At 33.3% G+C, this 10914-nt stretch overlaps 1 protein-coding gene across 1 annotated transcript in view; it reads left to right on the top strand.

Moving 5' to 3' along the window:
- Positions 1-10914, top strand: part of ATRNL1 (attractin like 1) — a 701118-nt gene that overhangs the window by 267898 nt on the left and 422306 nt on the right. The window contains exons 22-23 of the mRNA XM_003787143.1: positions 7370-7464; positions 9402-9480. Coding sequence (XP_003787191.1) covers positions 7370-7464; positions 9402-9480 — 174 coding nt within the window. The remainder of the gene's footprint in view (positions 1-7369; positions 7465-9401; positions 9481-10914) is intronic.

Raw genomic sequence — 10914 nt, 5'->3', positions numbered from 1 at the left:
CCGGGCTGGGGATTCGAACCCGCCACCTTAGGTGTACGTGGCTGGCGCCTTAGCCGGTTGAGCTATAGGCGCCGAGCCGGTTACTCTTGTCTTAAAAGATATATTATTTCATGTAGCTTTTGTAAAACAAGTGCCAAATATTCACTATTCGTTGTTCATAATTACAAACAGAATGTTCGGAAACTTTCTGTATAGTTCAAGTTCTCTTTCAATTAATCATTAGTGGAATAGTGGAATATCTGACTTATTTAAATATTTTGTATAGGTTAAAAGTCTTTTCTCTTTATATTTTATTTGCTTAAATTCCTTTTGCATGCAGTATGTTTTACTAATCAGCTTAATTTTGTACACAGTTTGTTCTTTTGCAGTAAATTGCAACCACTTTTTTTGTCTCCAAGGCTGCTAGTCCAGTACTGGAGAACAACTCTAAAAAAAAATCTAGTTCTCTATGTTGGAACTTAACCTTGGGTATACTGTAGTCAGTACTGAGATTCTATCTTGTATGTCTTTTTTAGCCTGTACCTAAGAAGAATGTGAATTAGGAATGAGATATGCCATTTTTGAAAGAAACATAACTACAGTTGATTCTTGAACAATCAGGAGTAAGGAGAGCTGACCTCCTGAACAGGAGAAAATCCACATATAACCTTTGACCTCCTCCAAACTTAACTATTAATATCCTGCAGTTGACCACAAGCCTTACCAATTAGATAAACAGTATATTAATGAAGGGGTTTGGGATCACTAGATGAGAGGGTTTCTATGTGAGGAATGAAGAGGTTTGACACAAAGTCCATGTCAGGGGACCGAGGAAGTATAGGAGAAGCCCTCTCTGGTAAACCTTGGGTCCCATATTATCATAAAACAGGAAGAAGTAGAAAAAAGCTGCTTACCCCACATTATCACTGATTGGGGGAGACATGAGAAGGTCAGATAGAATGTGTCCACCTTTGTTTTTGCAAAACCTCAGACCTTAAGCACAACCTCTGCCCCCAGCATCAAGAGATCTTGGGAATCTAGAGAATATTTACCATAACCATTATTGCTGTACCTCACATAGACATTTTCTCTTGGAGGCCAGTTTTCTGATCTCCTGCACATACACAACCCACATACTATTCTCGTCATTGTTTAAGTGTCTCAGCAGGAAGCAAGTCTTATGCTAAAGATCAGGGCTCAATTTCCCCTACAAATTAACACATACATGTACTTTATTCCTATAATGAAAGTGGTTAGCGGAAATAAAAATATTATCAAGACAATTATAAATAAGAAAAAATATATTTACTATTCATGAAATGGAAGTGGACAGTGATAATCAATACAACTTTGCCTATAGTTTTCTGCTATGACACAGGCTCTACCTCTGTTCACCTTGGCTCGGTATTGGTGTGGTCTGCTGGTCTCCATCTCATAGTCTAGGCGTAGGATTTTCCAAGGGCTTTAGATTTCGTCTGAGTTCGTTAGTGTTTCCAGGTTGTAGGTATTCGGGTGGGGACATAGAGAAGGCAAAAACAAAGAAGGTAAGAAAACCTCTGGAACTAGGGAAGTTACCGCTGGGTTACCACCTTGAGTTGCATGGTCCCTAGCCAGTCCACTTTGTTTTCTCCACCCTTCGGAGTCTTCTGATAGTTTTGTATCTTTTATCTGGGGGTTTTAGTCATAATTGGCAGGAACAACATGGTGGAACACATTCAGTCCATCCTATCTATGTAGAAGGGTAAATCTCTCATTATCTTCACCTCCTGACGCCCTTCACATATATCTTATGTGTCAAAAATGGAGCTAAGTGGATTCCTCCCAAGATAATAAGTTCTTAATCTCCTTTATTTTTTGGACATATTTTTCCCTTTTGCCTTGACTGTCTCTTTGACATTATTTTTGCTTAACTGTTACTCAATTTTCAAAGCTTACCTGTGGGAGACTGAACACCAGGCTTGTAGAAGTAGTTACTGGTTCTTGAGGGGTAGGCTTTGGGATCAGGACAATCTCTGAGCCAGCATGGAGGTGTTTGTAGCCCAGAGACAAGCCCTCAAGCAATTGCATGAGTTAATGAGATAAGACAAGCAGGTGTTGAACCTTGGACATTTGTGGTGCAACAGGATGGGAGTCAAGCCCATGGGGAAAGAGCATGCAATCATTAAGCATGTGGGCCTAGTACATGGGCTCCTCACACCTGTTGTATAATGCTTCAATGAAAGGCCATGGCAGAGGTTACTCCGGGCTCTCTCTGCACCTAAGGGAAGCCCACCTCTTGCATGTTCTTCTAATCCATGTCCCGGCTGTTTTATTCACAGTGACTGGGTGCCACAGCAGACATTGACACTTAACTTAAGTATCTATTCCCCTGGTAAGCCTTCCATGCCCATCTAGGTTAACTTGTACTGTTTTCCATTCCTTTTTTCTTTTTGTACTTTCTGTTGTTCTAATCCTTGTATTTTATTGTTGACTTAAAAAAATTACCTATTGTAATTACCATTCTTATTAAACCCCTTGTACTTTGAGAGTAGAAAATGTGTATAATTTTTGTTTTACCTACTTTCTAGTATGTAGTTGGAACTTAGTCAATCTTATTGAATGAACAAATGAACGTGATATGATTAAAATATGTACAGTCACCTTAAAATATATGGGAGTGTAAAAGTGGAGATTTTAATTTGGAAGTGCCTGTGATCTTTTAAGAATGCATTTTTGAACTAGTAATATAGAGAATCTCATATATGTATAAATATATGTATATTTATATATGTAAGTACATATTTATATATGTATTAATATATGTATATTTATATATATGTAAGTATATATTTATATATACATATATCCTCAAATCTTTACCCATCTTTACTTCATTCTTTATACTTGATGATACTCAAGTAAAATAAAGATTGAATTCTCAGCTTTTTATGAATTCTCAGCTATAGAAAATATCAAATTATGCTAATCAATCACATTTCAGATTCACATTCCCTAACCTTATGGTGTGTTTCCCCAATTTTTTTACTTTTTCTCTTTTTGGTGACTATTTTATATCTTTCCTCTCTCCTCATATTCCATTCTCATTCTCAGCTGAGGGCCTTTCTGGTTTTACTGAGAAAATAAATAAAATTTAAAGACAGCTTCTGTATGATCCCACCACTCTCCATAGTGTAGTCCTCCATGTACGCTATGCATAATGTGATTTCCTGTTCACACTCTGAGTATACCTAATCTTTATTGTGTTGCTCTAGATCTCATCACCATTTACCTACCTGAGAAGATAGTTCTAAAATTTCTCTTTCCTTCTATTTTTTTCCAACTAGCATAAAAGTGCATTATTTCCACAATCTAAATATGAAACTCTCCTACCTGTTTGTTTTTGTTTTTGTTTCTGTTTTTTTGAGACAGAGTCTCACTATGTCACCCTGGGTAGAGTGCTGTGGCATCACAGCTCATAGCAAACTCCACCTCTTGGGCTCAAGTGATTCTCTTTCCTCAGGCTCCCTAGTAGCTGGGACTACAGGTGCCTGCTACAATGCTGGCTATTTTTTGGTTATAGTTGTCATTGTTGTTTGGCAGGCCAGGGCTGGGTTCGAACCCTGAACCTAGCTAAGTTACAGGCACCGAGGCCTCTTACCTGTTTTGATCATACTTAGTCATTCTACTACCATGTCCTTTTTTTACATTGATTAATAAAGCAAAAAATTATTTGAATTGATTTATTATCATTCATGACTTCTTTATGTCATAATAGAGTGGTTCATTAGTACATCATAAAAACTTATTTTCCAAATTATGCACATGTGCATAAACTTGAGAAGCATTTTAAATTTTAATGTGCTATATACTTCTTAGCTAGAAGTTGAGAGTATATTTCAGCAAGAAGTTAATGTTTATGTTGCCAGGTAATTATTCATTTGTAATCCCTTAAAAATGCTCTAATATTATTTTTTAAATTCTGAGGAGAAATATATAATCTGATTAAGTGGAAAATTGGCTTTTGGGAGACTTTTATTCTAAGTAGCTTTAAAAGGAAACATTTTGTGTAGAAGTCTACATTTTCTTTCTTCAATTTGTAGTAATTCACTTTCACTAAATGGTACTCTATCACTTGAATTGGCCTACCAATTTTGCTCTCGGATTCAGGATTTTTATTTTTCCCTAAATGACATTAGGATTGATTATTACCATATATAAGATACATTGTACTGATCTAGTTACCTTCACTCTCAAACATAAGAAAAAATAAGTAGAGAGAAGTCAAGCATGAATGCCTGATCAATAATTTCCCATGTTTATAGTGAAGGGTGGAGTCTATAAGGGCAGAAAAATTCTTGCTGGACCTGGGGGCACTGTAGCATTTACTCAGGACCGCTCAGGTGTCCTAAGTCACCCCGGTCACCCCAGTTCCTTCCTCCGGAAAGCCATCCACTACTGAGTTTTTAATGCTTGGTTTCAAGCTTGAAAAAATATATACTTGAACAAACAAATTTTTGAAAATAGTTCTGAAATGGTTGCTTTTCCTTAGTGATATTTTTTCTTCATGTTAAATAGATTATTGTCTTTTCTCAAGCTTGCGGCCCTACTCCTGGAACTCTGTCAGCTGTATTTGACTGTTATCACTACTCATTCTATTAAATATGATGTTTACCTGACTTCCATAATAATAAATTCTGGGTTTCTTATCTCCTAGGTTGCCCCTCTCAGTCTCCTTTGCCATATTTTCTTCCGGATGAAAATTTAACATTGATATGCCTCACAGTTCACACCTTAGACCTGTTTACAAAGTTGATTTCCTGCCTTCATGGCTTTAAATCCCATTTAAATGCTGATGATTCACAAGTTGTTATCCAGCTAGATAAGAAGCTCAGGCTCATGTCTAGCTGGATAACAAGTTGTAAATTATCAGCATTTAATCTACTTATTGAGTGAGCATCTCAAACTTAGTATCTTCTAAACTAGGCTTCTGATTATTCTCCCAGTTCTCATCAAAGTAAAACGAATTATCTATTTCACTTAATGATGACTTTTGCTTGGTTTCAGGAAAAGACAAACAAACAAAACTTTGCTTTTCTTTCTTTCAAAGGCTATATCCATTTATTTAGCTAATCTTGTTTGCAATACCTCCCAAACACATTTCCTGTTTCCAACCCCTTCTTGTGACCTTCATAGCTCTTACCCCATCCTGCATCATATCCTGCCTACATTATTGCCAAAGCGTCTAAGGCTTGTTTTTGCTTTGAGGTTTTTGTACACGTGTTCTTTCTTCTTGGAATATGTTTTCTTTAGTAAACTCTGTGGCTTATTCTCATGGTATCTTTGATCTTTAAATGTTCCTTCCAAAATTACAAGCATACTCCTATGCTGATAAGCAGTTTCTCTACGCTTTAACTGGGTTATTAGTCTCTGGAAGCCTTAATCATCATCTGATATACTATATACTGAAATTATTAATTTCTGATGTCCATTCAATAGGATCTAAGTTGCATGAGGACAAATTTTCTTTTTTCTTTTTTTTTTTTTACATATACATGTGTTTATTTGGTTTCCATGTTTTGCCTTCAGAAAATGAAAAAGGCTTAAAATTTAACAACAATAACAATGTTTAAGATACGGACTAGAAACAAAAACCTTGTAAAGAACGAAGATAAATACATCAGAAAAGAAATCAGATGATTGCTGCAACAAAATATTGATCAATAATAATAATAATGCAAAAAAAGTAACACTCACATGATAAATTTTTTATCTTTTATTGTTGCATCTCCAGTGTCTAGAGTAGCGGTTCTCAACCTGTGGGTCATGACCCCTTTGTAACAATGAAAATACATGCTGCATGTCAGATATTTACATTATGATTCATAGCATTAACAAAATTATAGTCATTAAGAAGCAATGAAAATAATTTTATGGTTGGGGGTCACCACAACATGAGGAACTGTATTAAAGGGTCACAGTATTAGGAGGCATTAGGAAGGTTGAGAACCATTGGTCTAGAACAACACTAGCACATTGAATTTTTCTCTGTATTTTTTGGCAGTCAGATGAAAATTAGAAACATGACCCATTACATAATTCTACCAGATATATGGATGCCTATAATACTTCCAAAGATAAATTGTTGGCTTATACTAAATTATACAAAAAAAATATATAGGAATGAGGTTATAAAGCATACAAGGAACATGGATTATGCCTTGACAGCTTTAACAGTAAGTCTAGTTATCATAATCCCATCTTTACATTTTATGTTAATAGTTTTTAATGGATACGAGCACAGTATGAAAGGTAAGTATCCAAACAATAGAAGACATCTCTATTTATTTGAAATAATTTCAGATCATTTTCTAAACCTAGCAGTTTAACATTATGAGCAGTATTTCACCCTTCTGTAACGTGCAGAACCAGTTATGACTTAAAACATTTAAATGTTTTCATCTTGGTGTCAGCATTGTGGATGAACAAAATTAAAAAGTAATTTCCCCTGAATTCCTTTTATCAATGTGAATAAAGATCATATGGGTAAATAATGTTTACCACAGAATTATTCTGAAATATCTAAAAGTAGAAATGCCCACAGTAGAAACAATTAAATGCATTACAATGTATGAGGAAATATTATTTGGCCATTAAAGTTCACGTTTTGAAAGAATTTTGATTTTAAGAAATTTATGAAGCTTTATAAAAATATCTACCTTTCTATCTACAGAATTTTCTTTTATTTATTTTTATTTATTTATTTTTTAGAGACAGAGTCTCACTTTATCACCCTTGGTAGAGTGCCATGGTGTCACAGCTCACAGCAACCTCTAACTCCTGGGCTTAAGCAATTCTCTTGACTCAGCCTCCCGAGTAGCTGGGACTACAGGCACCTGCCACAATGCTATGGCTATTTTTTTTGTTGCACTTTAGCCAGGGCTGGGTTTGAATCCACCACCCTCCGTATATGGGGCTGGCGCCCAACTCACTGAGCCACAGGTGCTGCCCATATCTATAGAATTTTAATAGGAATAGAATACACCAAAATGTTAACTGTATTTCTCTCTGGTTATGATAGGTAATTTTATTCTCTTACTTTTGTAGTTTCCAGAATGTCTGCCTTTTTCAGTATTTTCGTAATAGTATGAGAATTGATAAATATTGTTTTTAATGATATAACAATGATGATGACTTCTTTAAGTCATTTAAGAATGATGACTTCTTCTACATCTGTGTTTGGCATTTTGCTTTTGATAACAAATATTTGTATTTTGCTAGTTTTGAAGAGGCTGCTAATATTTAATGATAATAATTTTCAGTACTAATAGGCAATATGTTTTCACCTAACTTTTGTTTTTCAGACAGCTTTTTAAAGTACATATCAGGATTCTACTTTTTTTGTTTCCCACAGACAGCCTTTTGATTGACTATCAGTTTACCTTCAGCTTATTACAGGAAGATGATCGCCATCATACGGCCATAAACTTCATAGCAAATCCAGAGCAGGTGAGGAGAGATTATTATATTCATAATTAATTATACTAATTCAAGTTTTTCTCATCCATTTTGACTTTTCTTCTTCTCATAATTGTTTTGTAGTAAACACTAATCCTGTTAATTAATTTTTTTCTTTTCATAAAACTTAGGTATTCTTGTGATTCAAAGAATTTGTGAGTTTAATATTTCATATTTTGCAAAGAGTCCTGTAATTTTGATTATATATTGAGATTACATAATTATTATTACATATTATATATTATTTCTCTCTATTTGTAAGTATATTATTATGAAAGAATTGATGCTTTTAATTACACATTTAAAAGCATATGTTTATTTCAAAATAAAACTCATGAATTCAAGATGTGCTGACTTCCTCTTTACACTAATGGCCATTTGTGAGTATCACTGTCATGGACAAGGTAGTATATCCTTCTGACTTATGAAATATATTTAAATTCCAAGACTTTATTTTTCTTGGATTACTTAAAATTCTCAGAAGCTATTTCTGCAATATTAATGAATACTACCCTGAAAAATATTTATAGCAATCATTAAGCTTTATAATAACAAATTTTATTTTGCATGCTCTTTTAAGATTATTATTCTTCCTGAATTCATATTTGCTTTGGGGAAAGTGTGAGGAGAATATCCTTTGATGGATATGGAACACTGTTAATAGAGTTTCTCACAGAAGCTAAGTCGTCCTCCATGTAGGGAAATCATTAAGATTGGATGTTACCTGGAGGTGTAAGGTTGGGGCTTAGTGTAAATCATTTAGATGGGATGCATGTCAGTCAAATGGATGTACATGAAGCCTCAGTCACTCATCATCTGGCAGCCTCTGCCTTTTCTATGATGCTCCTTCTGTCTACTCCTGTCCATCAGGGTGGGACCATGTCCTTTAGTCAACTTACCCTGAAGATTGTTGTGTCAGAAATGGGGAATTTAATTGCTTATATATTTATTTCTCCTAAAATCCATACAGAAAATTGGGGATATATTTTTATTAGCTTTTCTGCATTATCATATTTAGAAAAAAAAATAACCCTAAGGATTCGGTATTTTTTCTCCCCCTTGCTCTCCCTTCGTCTCTCTTTCTTTCTCTTACTCTCTCTGTCCTCCTCACAGGTCTTGCTTAGCAGTATAGATTTTCCTACAGATCTTTGCATATTAAAAACTGAGAATCATGCACTCATTGCCTGAAGCTACATTTATTTAATATGAGTATCATTCTTTGCCTTTACATAGGCCTAAATAGTTATAATCATTCCTACTTTCTGTTTCTTAATTCTTGGAGTAACAAAATAATAACATTTAACAAAATCTCTTAGACATTTGTTTTCCTAAAATAAAATGGAAAGAGTCTGTATTCAACTAATGAATGACAAAAAGCAGATCGAATGACATAAAATTAAATTCTTCAGTGTCCCTCTGTATAGCTGTTTGAATAATGTGATCAGCTCTTTTTTTAGAATAGGTTCACTGTTTTTCTCAGGAAGCTTTAATTTATGTATTTACAGTGTTTTAGTTTCTGTATTTACAGTGTTTTTCCACTAGAAAATATGTATGCACCCAAAAATGAGTCTTTTAATAAAACAATCTTATGTTGCCCAAAGTTACTTGGGACTAATCCAAACCTGTATCACTTAAATATTAATCACAAATAAACAAAGACAATAAAAATACTAAATTACAGCAGCTTATGACTTACATGCAAAAGGTTCAATTTTAACAGAAAAGATGAATGAGAAATTTACATCTACCTTTGAATTTACTGCACAGTATTTTGTTTAGAAGTATAAATGGCATCAACACATATTCACTTGGATATTTACAAAATATGTAGAGTTTGAGAAATATAATATGGACATAATCAGTAGACTGAGTCATATCTATCTAGTGTAATTTGTATTTTTTAACTTTAATACTTTCTTTCTCGATAGTCGAACAAAAATTTGGACATATCGATTAATGCATCGAACAACTTCAATCTCAATATTACCTGGTCGGTTGGCTCAACAGGTAAAAAAATGTTGGTGGTCTGGTTTCTTTCACTTGTGTTCCTATCTGGAAGTTGATGACCATTTACTGTTAATTACATACGTGAAATTTTAAATATATACCATGATCTCTGGGCTGTTACTGATAAAAATAAAAAGCAGAAAAATGGATAAAGCTTCATTACTTTGTTAACTTTCTCCTTTATTCAATTAAAATTAGATGAGTAACAAATACTATACACTACTTAATTTTTTTAAATGGCAGTGATGTGAAATGCGGAGACATTAATTAAGATAGATTACTTCTGTAATGTCTAAAGAGATTTCAATTAATTCATTCACTAGTAAAGCTGCACATTTCATTGTTAACTTTAATATGTATGTAAAATAATAAAATTCTTCTGTGCATGCTGTAACATAAAAGTAACAACTTGTATATTATTTTCAAACTTAGAAATATACCCTTTCCTGTCAGTTTTAGTGTGAAGATTGGTTAAAAACCTATATGTAATGTGTCTTCCATAGGAAAGTTAATAAATTGAAATTATTGTTTTTAAAAACATAACTAAGGTGTTCAAATCATCATGTTGAATTATGAAAATATATGCTTACATTTTTATACTTATGTCTTAGGACATTCTATTGCTTTATATTTTCTGTATCAAAGGTATACTCTTGTATGAATTTTCTAGAAATTGTTTTCTATACAGAAATATTATGGATTTATAAATTTATATTCGATTTCTGAAAATTAAATTATACTATTTTAATATGGAGAATCACAAATACCTATATTTCAAGGATTAAGAGATCTTTTGCTATCCCAGAACCTATGATACATGGGAAAAATGAGAAGTTTAGGCAAATATACAGATATTTTGTTAATATAGTACTAAACTTATAGTAAATTCTTGGCACTGTGAATTTCATTAATTAAAAATTCATGTTAACTTGTTCTGTTTAAATGCATCTACAAAAATATATAGAACATCTCTAGTTACTTTAGAATAGTAATTTTAATATGCAATAAATGTTCTTTCTAATGTTTGGAACCTAATCTCAGAAGTTTTGATTTTTTAGGTAGGGAGATAGGGTCATGGATGGGTTATTATAATTCTGTAATAATTAGAATTATTACTGTTGATTAATGTGGGAATCTTTCTATGCTTGTTAGAAATGCTTTGTTCCATTTGTTTAATTTCATCAAATATTGAATACCTAATATGTGTTTAAGTAAATTCAGTTCATGTTTTAAGTTATGACCTTCATCCAATTTATTTAAGGGTAGTGATGGTTCAGTTTGTGGTAAGACAGGTATATTGGCTCATTTTCCATCTTCTAATTGGATTGTTACAGCTGAAAATATGATCTGATTTGTTTCGAAATGCTCTGTAGAGTAGTAAGTAGAAAGTGCTCAGGCCATATATCCCTGAGTTCTAAAACAGAATTTACTGCT

The sequence above is a fragment of the Otolemur garnettii genome, unplaced genomic scaffold, assembly GCF_000181295.1.
Source record: "Otolemur garnettii isolate 467f Iridium unplaced genomic scaffold, OtoGar3 scaffold00021, whole genome shotgun sequence".
Lineage (NCBI taxonomy): Eukaryota > Metazoa > Chordata > Mammalia > Primates > Galagidae > Otolemur > Otolemur garnettii.
The sequence above is the reverse complement of the archived record's forward strand: the minus strand, read 5'-3'. Positions and strand labels throughout refer to the sequence as shown.